This window comes from Apis laboriosa, unplaced genomic scaffold (assembly GCF_014066325.1).
Source record: "Apis laboriosa isolate Shangri-la unplaced genomic scaffold, ASM1406632v1 scaffold112_cov148, whole genome shotgun sequence".
Lineage (NCBI taxonomy): Eukaryota > Metazoa > Arthropoda > Insecta > Hymenoptera > Apidae > Apis > Apis laboriosa.
In genome coordinates, this window is record NW_025220865.1 from 1,345,317 (window position 1) to 1,364,101 (window position 18,785).

Below are 18,785 nucleotides of genomic sequence, written 5' to 3' on the forward strand. Positions count from 1 at the left end.
AATTAGTTAGAAGCTTTTATCAGCTATTATATTTATAAAAAAAAAATTATTAACAATGTCGCGTATATATATACTCATTAAGTGACAAAAATCTTTCGAAACAGCTCATATATTATCCATGTTAAGATTATAAAGATAGAATATTGAGGCAGTTGTTCGTGGTAACACGTATCGAAGCCATCGCCACTCCAGAATGTATCCGCTAATCTTAGGCGAGTAAAACGTAGTCATTCAGGTTCGGGTATAGAATAGAATGGGCAAGGGGAGAGAGAACTTAGAACGCGAGGAATTGCTGTGCCTCCGTGAATGCTATCCAGAATGAAAGTTGATCGGTAGAACTGGTCGGGAATTATCCCTGTTAGATCTTTTGTCCCTTCGAAAAGGTATTTACCTGAGAATTTCTTCGCGGTGAACCGCTAACTGTGCTCATCATTGCAGCACTGTTCGTGTTTCTGAAAGAAATCTTTCTCTCTATGATTTAAACCACCATTTTGGGATGATTTATAGATACCTTAAGCGACACCATCATTCCATGCTTTCTTTGAAAACTTCGAGAATTATTTTTACACTTAGCTTAATCTCTTAATCCTGATCGAGTTTTTTTTCCTTTCCAAGTCGTTATTCGCCATTTCAATTTTTTTCAAATTTTCTATCCGTTCACACAATTCCACAATTTATGCGAGCAAAATTTTATTATCCACTTCATCATACATAAATGTAAATAATAAATAGAATTTTGTAATAATAAATACAATATTGGAAATAATATGTATAATTTATAATTATAATATTAATAATGTATAATTTTTTTATTTTTTTATCTTCTCAGGTAACAAAGAAAGATGTTTCTTATTTCAGAATCAAACGATCTTGAGGAAAGGTTGATTTTATTCTTTTCCAGAGGAGGAGCCGTTGGAAAATAATAGGACGAATGGAAATCACACGGCGAGTTCCCGAGGTAGCCCCGTGATCTCAAGCACGCGAGTAACGCCACCCTCGGCGAGCGCGAACTCGGCTCATCTGACCGCCCTACACTCCGCGTCGCACCACCATTTATCTCATCACCAGCAACAGCAGCAGCAACCGGCGCAGCAGCAGCAACTGCAACAACAGCAGCAGCAGCAGCAGCAGCAGCAACACCAGCAGCAGCAACATCACCATCATCATCACCATCACAACAATCACAACAGTACTCATAATCCTTACGTGGAAAATCATAATTCGAATCACGCGCAACAGAATGCTGGCAATCTCGTCGTCGACGTTGAACCGAGCCACGACAATAAGAAACATCGAAATGGGTAAGAATGTTGGAATTATTTTTTATTCATGCTTTCTCCTCATCATTCTTGTAATCGATTCGATGTAGTCGCTTAAGTAGCCTCGTTTATGCGATAGAATAAATAAGTCATAATTAGGTAAAATAATATATAGGATAAATCACTAGGATAATGCGTAATTTGGATCTCAACCTTTTAAGCTTTGAACTCGTTTCATTCGTTCTTTTTTTTTTTAAGAAGCGATTTTTATTGTACAATTTTATTGTGATTGATCGAAAATTATTTGTATTCGAATTAAAAGACATCAGGTGTACAACTGATGAAATTTCGGCGCTAATATATCATTTTATAGCGTCTTGAAAGAATAATATTTTTCTCTGGTATTTTTAAATTATTCATAAGTGGATATGAAATACAGTCAGAATTTAAAGGGTTGAAATATTAAATTCATACAATTTGGGATAATGTGCAGGACTGCTTTTTTATGTATATTTTTTTGTGTGCATTTTTGAATCTCTCAGTGTATTTTCAGTTACTATAAAATAAATTTAGCATAGTTTAGTTTAAGTTTATACATAATTAAGATGATCGTTCAGTGTGAAAATCGTCATATTATGTGAAAATTTTTTTGTATTTTTTGTTATTTAAAAAAATTTTTTTTTTATTGATTACTATAAATATAATAAAATATAATTCAGTGAAAAATTCATTTTTTCAATTTGTTTTTTATCTGTTATATATTAAATAAAAAAAAATTCGATTTTTATTATTTCAAAAAAGTAGATTGAAATTTAATTGGTATAATAAAGAATAGAAAGGAGATAAGTAAATGATGCAAAGGAATATAGGAATGAAATGAAATAATTTGGGATTATTCACTGATTTAGCGAATAGAATCACTGAACAAATTAGTCTCAAAGTGCCTCGTAATAAGTTTAAGAATAACAAAGTTACTATGCTGCGATTGTAAATGATGTATACGGAAAAACTTCTTAAAATCCAATTATAATTATCCATAGAATACTTCATTTTCTAGAGAATGAGAGTTGATTCGAGTTAAACAACTCATAAAATGAATTACCTTTTTGTCCCTGCCTCTTATATCCAGCTATATCATATCGTATTAAAAGTCATAGAAAATTTGCATCAAATGATCTACATATATGTGTGCAAGTAATAATAAATTTATTATATCTTTTATACATATAATAAAACATTTAAAAAAAACGTATTATGCCCTAAGAAATTAAAAAAAAAAAAAAAAAAAAAATGATCTTCATCTTTCAATTTGAAAATTATATTAAAAAATATTCTTGTTATTTTACATTAATAAAACTCTATATTATATAACCTATAATTTATATTAATATTAATAAAATGAAACATTTTTTTTTTTTTACAACGAAATAAACATCTATCCAACCAATTGAAAAAAATAATTTTAAATAAATACATTATATAATCATTTAGATTGAGCAGGACTGAATTTAAAATTTAATTTAAGTTCATGTCAATATTTTATTTATTTATAGTGACTTTATTTGCTAAATTAGGATTATATATATCTATATATACTTTATATATACCTCTATATACTTGTTTCGTTAATTAGCAGCATATCGATAAATTATCTAGGAGAATCCAAATATATCTCTACTCAATTAAGATATTGTCTTGGAAGCAATGGCTGATTAAGGAAACACATTTGGTGTTTGCATAGCGAAATTCCGATCAATTAACGAAGCACTACTGTATACATATATGTACTTCTCAAGAACTTCATTTCTATAGACTCTCAACTAACGATCGATATCAGTCGATACTGGTAAAACAAAAAGAAATAAACGAACAAATATCATTTCTATCTCCTTGTTACTCATCATTATTTCTAGCTATACAAATTTCTTCTCGAGCTCTTCTCCCCTCTCCTTTACCCCCACTCCCTCGCAACTGACTCGCCTGACCTTACCAAGCAGCATTGACATTATTTTCTCTGTTGTCGTCGTGTCGCTCTCTTTCGGCATTTCTTTCCACTTACGTTTCCCCAGTCCACAATGTCGCCGTCTCTACTTCCTCCTCGATGTTTTTCCGTCTTTCTTCTGCCTGCCGATATGTCAGCCTGTTGCTTCGTGCGCTCTCCCTCTCCGTCTTCTTCTTCGTCCTCTCTTTTCTCGATGCACAGGCATCAGCGTCGAGGCAAGAGTCTCCGCTACCCATTCACGCGGTGCACGTGTCCAGGGTGAATGGCACGTGCACGTCGCGTTACCGTGAGACCGAGACGCGTATATTTATATAATACTAACATCGGCACGATTATCGCGTACGGCTAACTACTTACACATCCGTGCGTGCTTGTACTAGAGATTATTGTAATTTGTCTGCCACTTTTTGATTAAAAATCTGATTTGAATGACTTCGAAGATGATTTAGTTCAATGATTTAGTCGGTGTACTTCAGTTGCGCGAGGATTTGTACTTTACTTCTCATCTATTAATTTGTAAATATTAATAATTTTTTTTTAATTATTCTCTCTGTTATTGGATCGTATTTCTTATTTTTTGGGTTTTGACTATTGTTTTTTTTTTGTTTTTTTATTTTATTATTTATTTTTATTGAATATAGATAAGATTTATAAGTTATAATCGATATAACTTTGATGAGTTGTTTTAATAAGGCAACAATTATATCAAATATATCAAAATAGTTTGAAATTTAAATTAATTAAAGTCAATTAATATATTTCTTAATTTTTCTTTATTAATTAATAAAAAATTATGAAAATGTAAATAAGAGGTGAATGAAAATTTAATTATGAAAGAAGAAATTAAATGATAGACACTAGTATTTATTCTTAAAATAATTTTTTTATTTTTCAAAAATTCTAATTTTTTATTACTCTTATCATTATAATATATCTTGATCATATATATCTTTAAAGTTTTTTATTTGTATTTAAGTCGTAAAATTTTAAATAATTATAAAAAATTTAAAATAAAATTTTAATAAAAATGATAAAAAAACTGAGTAAAAAACTTATTAAGCATTATACATATGTAAAATTCAGATTATATTCAACAGGGTATCCGTGCCAACATTTTGAATCTCTTTGAAAATATGGGACAGATTAGAATACGTATGATTATAATTTCTAATTTGTATAGAATCATAAATATATTAAAATTGTATATTTTGACATTTCAATATGATATAATAAATATCGCTTGTGAAATTATTATGAAATAGTTTTCAGATTATTAAAATTAATCTGTTGACAGTTAGATAATTTGAAATAAATGCAACTGTAATTGCAAAATATCGCGTGTCTACATATATCCGTTTCTCTATTCTAGACCGTGCGTAATCCGTTCTGGCACCAGAGAAGTGCATAACAAATTGGAGAAAAATCGAAGGGCGCACCTGAAAGAATGCTTCGAATTGTTGAAGAGACAACTTCCGTCACAAGAAGAGAAAAAATCGTCGAATCTCTCGATTCTTCATGCTGCGATCAGGCATATACATGTAAGTTAATATCTGTTAATTCTTATATTTTTAATGAAATCAATAATATTTAACTGTTTTATATTGTAAAAATAATCTACATATAATTAATTATGATAATTTTGAAATCGAAAAAATATAATTCTGCTTATAATAAAACTTTTTAATCGTAAATTTTTTTTCTCTTAAATCATCTCCGTATACGGTTGCATAATTGTTTTAACAACATTAACAAACTCGATATCATTTGATATATAAATTTTTTTTTAAACATATGTATTCATAATTTATTATAGAATATTTTTTATATCGTTTAGAAAATTAATTTTCTCACTATATATCAGAAATTTACTTTTTAAATAAATTTATCGATATACAAAAAATTATTGAATGCATATCTAAATATATATATATAGAAATCGAAAATCTTAAACTCGCTCACAAAATACTTTGATATCATAAGATGCTAATTGCATTCTTTGTTTTATAACAGTTTCTGTGCTATAATTATTTCGGATTATCTCGAATTATCTGGTCTAGTATGAAATAAAACTTAACACATGGTATTCTGACACGGAAATGTATCATCGTGGCATTTGAATATAAAAACTACGAATAATTTTTCGATGTACACGATGTACACGATACATCAGTTATAATATATAAATTAACTTATCCCAAAAAAGCAGAATTCATAATTCGATTTGTGATGCGTGTTTCATTACGCAATAATTTTTATATATAAAATTCAGTTTCTATAGATCTTTCATTTTAATCATTAATCGTTAATATATTATATCTTGCAAATTATATCAATTAATGATATAACATATTGTAAGAATAAATATTAATTAACTATTTAAAGATAATAATATATAGCCAAAAATCATTTTATATAATAGTTTTAATACAGATGATTTATTCTATATTTAGAATGTAGGAGAAAAATTTTATTTTTTCTGTAATCGCGAATGTATTCCTTCTCATATATCTTTTCCTTTTGCTGCAATTTCGGAAGAGTTGTGAAACTGCATGTGATCATCAAAGAATCACGAATGTGCGTCCTCGCGAAGGTCGACTACACTTCCTCCTTTTCCTTCTTTCGTGATTTCAACTCTGATTCTATAATCAACTGTTTCGCTTCTTTCTCGCACTTCTATAGTGCTGCTGAGTTTGTCTTTGTTGTTTACCATTTGTTTTTATCTTTCTCTCTCCGGTTCGTTTATTTTCTGTATCTCTTTCTCTTTCAGTCTGCGCATGCTTTTCTTTTTATCTACTTACTATACGGTCTGTTTGTTTCTTTTCAATGTGAACGGCATACGTATCGTTTTCACCGTAAATACATGCAAACATCGTTGCTGTTGTTTTTCTTTAACTTGATCGCATGCACTTACAGTATATTATTCTACTTTTATATGACAATTTTTTATTCCTTATTTTTTATAGTACATGTGCATATACATTCTTTTTTCATCTTATCGTTGCTCTATTTGCTGCACAGAGTTGTTTCTAAAGACATGCTGTTCCCCCACCACAGCATTTCTTGTTGTCTCTTCTATCTCGTAATCCCCACTCCTTGCAAGCCATGTCTCTTATCTCTTGCACTCTGCACTTAACCTCTTCTTTCTTTCTGTATGTATCTTCTATCTCATATTTTCTCTCCGTCTGCATTTCGTATTTGCAGTTTCTTTTCCCCTTAGATGCTTTCGTATCTTTGTCAGACTAGTATTTTCTATGTAATTCTGTTTCAAACCTTGTTTTTCTCACTTTAGGTCATCCTTTGCTTCTCCCCACCATGTAAGATGTTCACTTTCTTCGTCTAGTCACATGTTCGTCTCGTTTCGGCATTCTGTGCAGTTGCGCGTGTGCGTACACGACGCGACGTTCTTCCACGTAGAAGTTGTACCTATATGTATTGGTTCCACGTGACTGTGCGGCCATCGGTGTCATGCCGCATGGCACGTACGGCATATGCTACTATCCGAACTTTTATCGTTCGGCGCCATTGTTGGTGACTTCTCAGTACGAGGCGACGCTCGACGTGTTGAAATTACACGGTGACTTACCATAACGACACGTTCCTGCGTAATTATTTCACCCATAATTCTATTGAATGATCGATTGAATATACCCTTTAAGTAATATTAGCGATATAAGCTGTTGTCTTAAAATTAAAGTTTTTTTTTGTTATATACTGTATTTTATTTTATTTACGAAATATTACGAATTATTTGCGAATTTTTATTCGTAATAAAAAATCAATAGAAAACTATTATTAAGTTTTTTTGCAATTGTATTTTTTAGCATTTACAAAAACATTAATAATATATTCTTAAAAAGAAAAGGAGAATTTATCTTTACATAAAATTTACAATTAGCATAAGAATAAGACAAATGATTATCGACGCAATAAGTTTGCCAAACTTTCAAAATCGTTTATTATTTCAGAAATTAGTATGATTAGAAAAATTGAGCTTCATTATTTTGTTTTTATTAAAAATTTGAATATCATCGCAAATTTACAGCTAGTGGAAATGTTTCGTTTAATTTTTATTTGTTTTTATTTTTCCTATAAATGAGAACTTAACTGATAAGCATATTCGAAGTAACTGAAGTATAATATAATTATTAGATGTTAAGTGGTGTGATAAAGATTCCTTTAAAAGTCGATATATCGGAATAATAAATATTACATAAAAGGATACTCGACATAAATGTTTTAAAAAAAAATGTTATACATTGAAGATACGAATGAAAGGGATAATATAATCCACTGCTAATATGAAAATGCTACAAGCTGGTTTAACTTACTCTGTTTTCGTTAGTTCGCGAAAAATCCACCAGTTTCGCGTAGTCTCGAGTTCGATAAAGTTTAATAAAGTACATGTACGAGTTCCGCAACACGACGTGGCAGATATGGGAGATGTAGAAAGAAACGAAAACGCTATTTGCGTATATCCACGAGTCCAATATTGTATGTGCGAATCTTGTTGGAGGCGGTTTACCCACGTGCTTATAGATCGCGCGTGCGCTTATTCATGCAACGGCCTTCGTACTCCTTCCTCTTCACCTCTCTCTATTGTCATTCTCTCTCCTTTTAACTTATACTTCAGTATGCTCGTCTATTTCTGTTCTGTGTTTCTCTCTGTCTTTTTCGCAATGTATATACCCCTCTGCTTGCTCCCCTCTCCTTATCTCTCATATTGTGTTCTATCCTTGTTCATTCTGTCTTTTTTGATCTTATTGTTAATATCTTAGATCTCTATCTTTTTCTTAAAGTGAATTCTCTATTTCATTTTTCGTTTATCAGTTTATATATAATAATACTGATTATATTTTCTGTCTGCGTTTCTTTTTGCAAACGATTGCATCTTTCTTTCCCTCTTGAAGATTTTACCACGTGTATCTATTCAGTATATACCCTTTATTGCCACTTATTATCACGTGCGTTCCTCTTCGAAATTTCTGATGATATCGAATCGAAAATTTAACACATTTTATCGGATAAATGAATCCAAGATTTTTGCCGTCACACATTATAATTTTATTGATTGCTATTCTTAAAATTTTTGAATTAATTTTAAACTATATTTTTATTCTAACCTCTTATTAAATTTATATATAATTCGAATATTTGTATTCGATTGATTTTATAATTTTTTTAATCTTAATTTTTAATTTGACTCACTTTTGACATTCAAAATTAAAATCATATTTGTGATAAAATATATAAAATAAAAAAATATTTTAAAAATTAGAAAAAAATACTAGATTTCAAATTTGATTTTTACGTAATATTATAACAGTACAAATATATATTGATTAAAAAATTAATTGTAAAAAATTAAATATGAATTATGCTAGATGCTAGACTATTTTCAAAATTCTGGAAGTTGCATCGTTTCTTTATCATGATTTCAAACTTCCCACTTTATAAACTTTTTCGTATCTGTGACGTAAACCGAGCAAACACGAACGCGCATGAAATGTATCAGATTCGAATTTGTACACAGCAGGAATTTTATCCTTGCATATTTTCTTTCTTGTCTTGCTTTGAAGCGCGTGCATCATTTGTTAGGTGTCGATGCTCGTTGTCACGTGCACGTTCCTTCACGCATGTTCGTGCTGACGTCAAACGCAAGGCTTATCGTATTTCGAGGGAGAGGTGTCCTGAATCTGCAGGTGTATCATGTGACGTTCGCTAAGGTATTCTCGAAAGCGATGCGAGAACATTTCTATCAGCTTTCTCTCGTTTTCCTCACGTGCGCGGTTACTTTTCGAAATAGTCTATAGTCTATAGTAAAATAAGAAAAAAAAAAATTGAATAACTTTAATTAGAAATGAAACTGTATCATAAATTCTATTATTAAATTGTAACATGAAATGTTTGAAGTTCTTTAGTATTCTCATTGCAACTGACAATGAATAAACATGAAAATTTATATCATTTATTTTTATATCATATGATTTTTTTTAAATATAAACAAATTATTTATTTTAATATATTTTTAATAAATGGATTTAATTTTATAATTAATTTTCAACAATTTTAATGGCATATTATATCCTAGTATAATTATTATATTATATATTATATATTAAAATGTATTCGTGAATAATCAAAATTTGATTGAAAACGTGTTTACATAATCTCAAGGATTTTTTGTATTTTATATTCTTTTAATCGAAAATTAAAAATTAATTAATTTTTTGTATGTTCAGTAAAAAATTAAGAAATTTTTTTTATTAATATAAATTGTCTCGTTTTTTAATTGAGAGGATTTTTTTGCAGATGTTGAAAAGGAAGGAACGTGATTATGAACATGAAATGGAAAGGCTTGCCAGAGAAAAAATTGCTGCTCAACAGAGATTGTTAGCTCTGAAGAAAGAACTTGCTGCTACGTGGGATCATATTGATTTTAATACTCTTTTACCAGAACAGAATTCGGTTGCCGATATAACGGCTACGAGAAGTGGTAAGTTTTCTAATATATGGTATAATTTTAATATAGTTATTTTCAAAAATTTTTAAAAATATGTTGGAGAAAAATTCAAATTTCTATTAAATCTTTTAATCAAAAATTTAAAAAAAAATTATATTATATACACAATACAACATGATATAAAACAATGTAGATAAATTTAAAATAAAATAAATAATGTGAAATAAAAAAAATAATATACAAAGTAATATAATAGACAAATTTGAGATAAAATTAATAATGTGAAATAAAAAAAATAGTATAATAAAATTAGCAAATATTGAAGTAATTATTAAAGTTTCAGAAAACATGGAGGTTGATGTGACTGGACTTGCTCGAGGTGGTACAAGGTATAGTAGTACCAGCAGTCTGAGCAGCGCAGCCACGGTCAGTTCACCACAGACACTTCAAACCACTAGTACGACTTCCAATATTCATAATCAAGTTGCCACCGCAGCCGTAGTCTGCCAAACGCAAGGAATGAATCTTGCACCAAGTTCTAGGGAAAGTCCACCTGCGAGTTCAAGTCCTGGATCATCCGCACCTAGCATTCCTACTCCGGCACAGGTATATTGAAAATATCTAAGTTTTTAATGTAGTAATAGATAGTATAGTATTAAGCAAAAAGAAGGAAATATAAGAGACTGCTGGATTAGGTCATCGGCTAAACGCATGGCCAATAATCCACAAGTCCCCGGATCGAATCCCGGTCGAAGTAAAATTTGTGATTGACCAATTTTTCTTCATTTGAAAATGGTTAAACTGCAGAAAATTTTCTCTGAAAAAAAGCACCGTTTTTAAATTATTAGCCCGTTATTTATTCTTGGACACAACGTGTTCTTTAGCGTTGTGTGTGAAACGGTGCAAGAAAAAGAGCGCATAGGGGATTGGTTGGAACTAATTTATATAAATATATATAAATTAGTTATACTCCAATGCAACATATAATTTATTTTTATAAATCAAATGTATTTAGAGACTATATAATATTTAATTAAAAATTTATTTATCAAATTGTTAAAAAAACTGTAAAAAGATGACTTTTATTATTATTTTATTATTTGTAAAAAACAAATATTTTTTAATTTCTAATTATTTTTTTTTAAAAACTTTTATTATTGTATTCATAAATATTAATACAATTCTTTTTAATACATTGGTTTCTTGTTATTATTTAAAAATTTATTTTTTATTTGTATTTTTTTATGATAATGATTTTATAATGATCATCATGGGCTGGTAAGAAAGTAATTTAGTATCTTTTATTTGAAAATATTTTCAAATATAAAAATAAAAATTATTTTTCTTATTAGAAAGTTCAAAGATTATTGTATCTTCACATAACATATAATAAATTTCCATTTTAGGAGAAAGTTAATACTTCACCAACGGGTATAGTACAGCAGCCGCACCAGCTGCACTTACCGATCAACGCTCAGATATTGAACACGAGTCAAGGTTTACCAACTATCGTCCCAACGCTTCAACACATCGGACCGAGTTTGAGGGTGATACCTGGTGACACAAGGCAACTTCTGGTTACTCACACAGCTGGCAATAACGAGTCCAGGCCGCTCACGTTAGCCGTACAAAATTCGTCGGATCAATCGAGGCCGCTCATTGCTGTGCAATCGAACACTGGAAGTGAGCCAAGGCCCGTAGCGCTGGTCGTTCACTCGTCCACGGCCAACGACAACAGGGTAACGATCGTGCATTCTAATCTATCCAACAACGACAGGCCGTTGGCCCTAGCCGTGCAGTCGTCCGCCAATGACGTCAGGCCAGTTACATTTGTGCATTCTGCAAACGAGGGAAGGCCTTTAGTTCTTGCTGCGCATTCTCCTGCATTGAATGTGTCAAGTGAGTTACTTACTGAGGACTATCTTGTGCATACAGTGTATTTATAAATTTTTTGTGTCTTATTTGTGCATATTCATTCAATTCTCTTCAATTAGATTATATATATTTCTCTATGTTGTCAACATTACTAATTAGAGAATATAATTTTTGGAATTTTATGGAGAAATATGAAGAAGAATATTGTATTATGTAAAAAAAGATCCGTTGAAACTATTATTAATCTTTTAACTATTTAGATAATATAATATTTGTGAATTGAATTGCAGATGCTCAAACAAGGATAAGAGCAGGAGATGCGCAAACCACGCATAAAATGGTTGGTGGTGTGACATTGGTAGGCGGAAATGGATCGGAATTGACCAGACTTCCCGGTGGCGCTGAATTAAACATACTCCCTGCAAATGGTAATGCTTTATATTGAATATGTTTTATATTGTCTTCTGTTTGACCAATAAATCATTCGAATTCTGTTTCCTACAATTGCCACTAGATGGTTCATTTATGATTCCAATTCTCGCAAGTTATCGCTTCTCTATTCAGTTCCTATAAAAATAATCATCCTCCACGTATATTGTATATACGTAGCACCATGTATCCAAGATCAGATCGTACTATTACGATTTTGTTAATGAATTGGTGCTAGATTAAAACTATTCACTTGCAGAGCGACTCGTTTATTAATTCCATATACGAATTGCTTTGAAGGTGGCTGACAGAAATTTTAATCTTATTATTAAAAATAATGGAAATTATTATATTATTATATATTTTCAATAATTTCACAATATTGTTCATAAATGGTTTTAAGTTTTTCATGGTAATGAGTGAAAATGATTTATTTCACACAATAATTTAAAGGATAAAATATATCTTATTGTGCAATTACCTCTATGGGTTGCAGGATTGACGCTGAGCCACACAGGAGTGTCGCTTCAAACCACAACAGGTAAACCAGGTTCGACAGTGATGCAAAACGCTCCGTCCACAGAGGGTATAGCTCACATCGTTGGTCCGCACACACCCCTTTCCGGTTTGACACCAATTGTCACGCCGATGACCGTTGTTTCGCAAGGAAATCAAGTGACTGCTCATATCCTAGCCCCCTCCAGCCTTGCGGGCAAAATGATAACCACCCCAATTTTAAAATCTGTGGCACAAATGCCGATCGTGAACGCTCAGTATATCAATACAACCACTCTGGTGAAGCCTGTTGTTGTCGTAAGTTCACCGTCAACATCTACACCACAATCGACGACGGCTTCCAGTACACAACCTTCCTCGACCACACATTCGACCGTCTGACAGAATCAAAAGAAAGTGAAACTAGCTTGAGGAATGGCTAGAGTTCTGTGTATCGAAGCACGAAATTGCGGAGATTACGGAATATCGGTACAGATGTCCATGTTTTGTTATTATTTAACGCGCCTCGCGTGTATAGAATCAACGACTATACACGACCGATACAACGTGTTGATGGGAGATAAAATATAAAAATGGCAATTAGCAAGAATAGATACGAAGAAGAGAATTCTGCCCGTCATGCTATTCCCGACATCGAAGGAGAATTTCTTATTTTTTAAAAATTCAATTGCGTTCCTTCGTGTTTTGAATTTTGAATGTTTATGCTCTTCAAAGAGCGAGAGGACTGAAATGTAGTAGTAAAGGTGTTAAAAATGCCGTTGCTCAACTCGTGCGATTGTGCATAGTACCTCGAATGCTTTAGAGAAGTACTTATCGGAGGCAAAGTTTGATTGGAAATTGAATAGACGCAAGCGTCATAAAAATTAATATAATAAGGCAGCTTCAAATGAAAATAATTTTCTTCGCTTTATTCAGATGCAACGAAAAAGAAGAAGGAACCACATTGATGATAAAATTTTTCAATGTGAGCATTTAATATTTATTGTAAATTCAAAATTTCAATGGTTTATTTGATGAATTATTTTTTTTCTTTTTTTTTCATTTACAACAAACTACCGGGAAATGGAATGATCTTATGATCGTGTTATATATTATCTGTCAAAAGATTTCTTTCAGAAATTAATTCAGATTATATATCTTATATATATATATATATATATATATAAAAGATATATATATTTTGAATGAATTCTATTGACAGATGGACCCATTTGGACTCGTAATACTGGAATATTGTTTGCATGATTTTTAAATTGCTTGACCGCAGAGTATGAGAGATTTATATTGTTTTTTTTTTTTGGTATCTTATTGATGAAGTTCAACAAAGAAGAAACTAAACGACTGTGTTTAGATAGAATGATGTTTAATTAAAGAATTGTATGATATATAAGATTCGTTTAAATGTTTGAAATTGATCGAAATCTTGAAATTGGATGGATGATAAATATGCTTGTGCTTTTAAATTAATCATATATATTAAATAGTGGCTGTGGAAAAACGTTAATCGTTTACGCCTATAATTTACTTTTGGATATTAGATGATAAATTGAATTTCCATTGCGTAGAATATGCATATTTTTCGTTTTTCTTTTTTCTACATATGTAGACTGTGCTCAAGTATTTATTCGTTTCTATTTATTTTACAAAATGCAACAATGAGCATAAGCAAAACTTTTGTCTTGGCTTCGTAATTTTGATATTTTTATCTGGTTCATTTCAAAAGAGCATTCATTTGTGATCTTTTTTTTTGTTGAAGAGCCAAACGAAAGAAAAAGAAAGAAACGAAATAAGGAAAAATGTTACATAAAAGTGAGTAACCCGCAAAGCACTTATACATCCTGTGGACGCCGGATCAATTGTAATCTAAAATAATTATTATTATTTTACTCAGGAAATTTTTTCACTTTTGTATATCGTACCATATAAATAATTGCAATAATATATTTCCAATAAGTTTCAATAATTATTTCATTCTATAAAAACAGCTCATATAGAAATGGCAAACAAATAAATATGTAATCTAAATTAAATATATGCATATGCAGTTTTCTCCATAAAATTGTAATAAATTATGCTAGCCAAAGAATTCTGTATTAAAAATAAGAAAAATTATTATGATTCCAATATTGTAAATATACTACAACTTGAATTAGATAGAAATAGAAAAGTATGGATGGATTTTTGGTGATTTGGCGTCCACTAGACAAGGGTTAATTATATAGTATTCTTGTTTCTGAAAAAAAAAATGTGTATATACTTGAATTTAAATCGCAGATATTATATTTTGCATAATATTTTTCTGCAAGTGTTCAGATGAACGAACGGGATAAGAAAGGAAAGCTTCTGATTCGCGTTGCAAGAGGAAACCGGAATTATTGTATACGTACATATTATTATCGTACTATTTTAAATTAATTTTTCTATGCGTAAAGTAAAAAGAAAAAAATAAGTGATTTATGTTTCATCTTGCAATATTAAGCTTTTTGAGCTTTCATTCGATATACTCGATATGAGACCGTTAATAGTGGTTCAATTGTGAATAGTTTAAATGGTATAAAATACAATGTTTATAATTACATGAACATCTTTTCAAATCATTTTACGAATGATTGCTGACAATTTTACAATTCTCGTCGTTCGAAATTTCATTTTAATATTTGAAACTTATCAAATCTTGTTGCAGAAAGTACAAAAAATAAGCTCTCTCTCATGATCACAAATTTATTTCTTCCTTTTGTTTTACATATTCTTCCATAAATTCACTTTTGTAATATAAATAATTCCTTTTTTTTTTTAAATTTTTGGAAAAAAAATTGAAACAAATTTTTTCTACTGAGATAATGCAGTGAAAATATAATACAAAAAAAAAAAAAAAAAAGTAGTTTCAAATTTGAGAACGACACAAAAGAGTCATGTGTTTGAAAGCGTTGTAATTGGAATTTTTATACGTATGTGTGTGAATGTATGTATGTATGCATGTGACTGTTAACGGTCTCTTTCAGAATTTGTACATTAGTATTATTATTAACTTGTATTTGCGTATACAGACATATATATATATATATATTATCTTTTTTTTTTATTTTTTAAATTATTTAATCAAAGGCTTTTTTTTGGTCAGTTTAAATGCTGATTATGTATGTAATATGCGTGGGCGTTGTGTCTCCTTGCGGAAATTCGTTGAAGGATTTATTAAGTTATTGTTTAGCGGAGAGTAATATTATTTTCAAGAAAGGGATTAAACATCTAGGACTTCGTGAATTGTTATCCTATTTTAGAAACGTTGGAAACGTCACCAAATGTGCTTTAACGCGTTCATTATACAACAGATTTTATCACTATTCGAAATTAGATCACGTATGGCTGTAATTGTAATTATATCATTATATTATACTATATAATTATAGTATTACTATATAGTGTATTATATAATACTATAATATACTATAATGTTATATAATATACTATATAATATTATACATAATAATAATTGTAGCATAGTTATGATAAGTTATATATACATTTTGATAATCTTAAAGTATAAAAATGAAAAATGATTTTTTTTTTTTTTTTTTTTTTTTTTTTTTTTTTTTTTTTTTTTGAGCAATACTCTAATTCGTACTATGACTTGAGTGATATTCGTACTATTCTATTTTGTCTTAATTATCTTAATTACAAGTCAATGTTTGAAAAATAATTATTTTAATCCATTGCAACATATTCCTACAATGAACGCGTTAAACGAAAGAAAATATACAAATAGCTACACTTCGTTTATTCGGAATTGTTTCGATGAAGTACTGTTTGTGAAATAACTATAATAGTTATCAATTAAACACTACTAAATTAGTAGAGTTTACTAATAATCATTAATCAATTAATGGTATTTCGACTTGCGCATTCGATTTACTGTTTAATCAAATGTCTTCATCATCCCTGAATATTCAGGAGAGTTATGAAGTTGATTCCAAAGTTGATTATTAAAAAAAAAAAATAGTACTTTATTGTAACATCTGTTTAATTAAAGAAGAATTTTATATTCTTCTGCATCGCACATTCTTCTGTTCGCCATTTTTTCAGTATTATGACGTCCAATGGTCACGGTGACTTTTTCATGTTTCAATGAAAATGTAGAATTGAAAGAATTTATGCCAGATTTTATATTGTTATTAAATTGTCGCTTTGCGTTGACCTTTCGATTTCAAATTCATTGAACGCTTTAATTTTTGGTAATTGATTAATTAAACGAAAATGGAATAACAGAGGTAGTTCTCGCGTGACACACACAAAAAAAAAAAGAAAAAAAAAAAAAAAAAGAAATTGCTCGAGAACATAGAATTTGGCGCATGCACTAGTCATTTTTTGTTCCCTCCTTGTTGGATGGAACCGTTTTTCTCTGCTGAGCTTTCCAATTGCAATTCGAGACACGTTTGTTTATTAATCTTTTTTTTTTTTTTTTTTTTTTTTTTTAAGCGTGCAATGGATTACTTTATAGATGTTGGGGGCATTCTTAACACATTATGCAGAATAAAACAGCAACAGACGAAGGCGCAGACGAACATTATTATTAATTATCGGTTCCTTCGCTGAATGCAAGGCGAATAACGAAAAATATCATTTACCTTATGTTTGTAAAAAAAAAAAGAAAAAAAAATTAATTTTTAAATTAATACAATGAAATACATAGATATGATAAAGTAGAATTGTAACACTAGAATTATAAAACCCTTCAAAATGATGGGTTTAAAATATTTTATTTTTATAATTATTTTTATTGTCCAGACATAAATTATATAGGAAGTAAGCCCAAAAATTACATAAGGACTAAATTTTTTTATATTTAATATAGAAAAACGAAGATGTTTGAAAGAATTAATTTTTTACTTTTATTGTGATAGAAATGAAATTGTAAATAATGTTTATTTTTCATTACTATGTATACAATGATATCAAATCAAGATTTTCATATCAAACGAAACAATTCCTTCATAAAATGAAAGAATTTTGTTGTCTTTAAAGTTTTTTTTTTCATTTTTCTATGTTACTTAAATATATTGTCATTTATAATATTATATATATTATATATATAATATTATATATATTATATTAAAATAACAATATATTAGTATATTATATATTATATTATTTATGGTATATTACATATGAGTATATTCAGTGTTGTTCTAGTGTTAAATAACAAACAATTAAAAAAAAGAAACAAATTGATAAATAATTTGAAAAAAAAAAGAAAGAAAATTTCAAGACGGTTATACTCACCTTGCATTTAGTGAAGAAAGGACAAAAAAAAAAGAAAGTTGATGGCAAGTTGAATCAAAGTCGGATATTTGCTGTTGAATAGCAATCGCGAATGAAAGTGAATGCAGGGAGAGAAAAAGAAGGAGAGAGAAAATGCAAACAATAAAAATATCCGTTTTGTACATAAATAAAGGAAAAAAATTAAAAAAAAAAAAAGAAAGAAAAAATAAAAGAAATCTCGTCGGTCGACGGGGAGAGAGAAAGTAGAAAATGAAATAAACGTGCGGGAAATCTATGTGTACATGAATAATGTGATATAAGTAATTAATAAAAAAAAAATTACTTAGCACTATAGCGTTTAAGCAGAAACAAAATGAAAAAAAAAGAAAAATGTTAAATCGTTTACAATGTAGATGTATGATTGCTAACTATTATTTACTAACATCCTAAAAAAAAAAAATGAAACCGTAAAGGGAGTCTAATTGTACATAGAGTAAAATGCGAGAGTGAGAGGGAACGAGATAAAGATAAAGTAAAAGGAAAAAGATAAAAGAAAAATCATGAGAAGATATAATTATATTGATTATCGAGAGTCAAAAAAATGCAGAAACGGAATGAAATAACATAAAATATGGCAGAAAAAAAAATGTAAGAGTGAGAATGAGAGAGAGAGAGAGAGAGAGAGAGAGAGAGAGAGAGAGAGAGAGAGAGGGAGGGAGGAGAGGGTAATGGAAATAAGAAAAGTTGTAATTCCAACGTGTCTCATGCATCCCTCGTGATAAATATTCTGTATATTATATTTCTCGTGTGAATGGAATAATTAAGAGTGAAGAAAGAAGAAGAAAATAATAAAAAAAAACGTGTGTTTGTGCAGTTCTAGTAAGAGTGTTGTTGTTGTTGTAGTCTATGTCGAATTTTGTTATATGCCACCGCTGGTATATATGAAACACATGATATATCTCATGAACCTCTTTGAATGATTTGTTGT

The 18,785-nt window shown here is 29.6% G+C and overlaps 1 protein-coding gene and 1 long non-coding RNA gene across 8 annotated transcripts in view; one reads left to right on the top strand and one right to left on the bottom strand.

Moving 5' to 3' along the window:
* LOC122715216 (max-binding protein MNT-like) overlaps positions 1-16,025 on the top strand; it is a 32,549-nt gene extending 16,524 nt beyond the window's left edge. For all 7 annotated transcript variants that reach the window (XM_043937227.1, XM_043937218.1, XM_043937247.1 and 4 more), the window contains 7 exons: positions 902-1,301; positions 4,631-4,799; positions 9,571-9,754; positions 10,059-10,327; positions 11,128-11,620; positions 11,887-12,024; positions 12,522-16,025. In XM_043937227.1, the coding sequence (XP_043793162.1) occupies positions 902-1,301; positions 4,631-4,799; positions 9,571-9,754; positions 10,059-10,327; positions 11,128-11,620; positions 11,887-12,024; positions 12,522-12,922 (2,054 nt within the window). In that variant the 3' untranslated portion in view covers positions 12,923-16,025. The remainder of the gene's footprint in view (positions 1-901; positions 1,302-4,630; positions 4,800-9,570; positions 9,755-10,058; positions 10,328-11,127; positions 11,621-11,886; positions 12,025-12,521) is intronic.
* LOC122715241 lies at positions 11,428-12,644 on the bottom strand. The gene is made up of 3 exons (XR_006346805.1): positions 12,507-12,644; positions 11,634-12,015; positions 11,428-11,560 (listed from the first exon to the last, which is right to left on the bottom strand). It is a non-coding gene; the product is annotated as an uncharacterized LOC122715241 (long non-coding RNA).
* Positions 16,026-18,785: the final 2,760 nt, after the last annotated feature.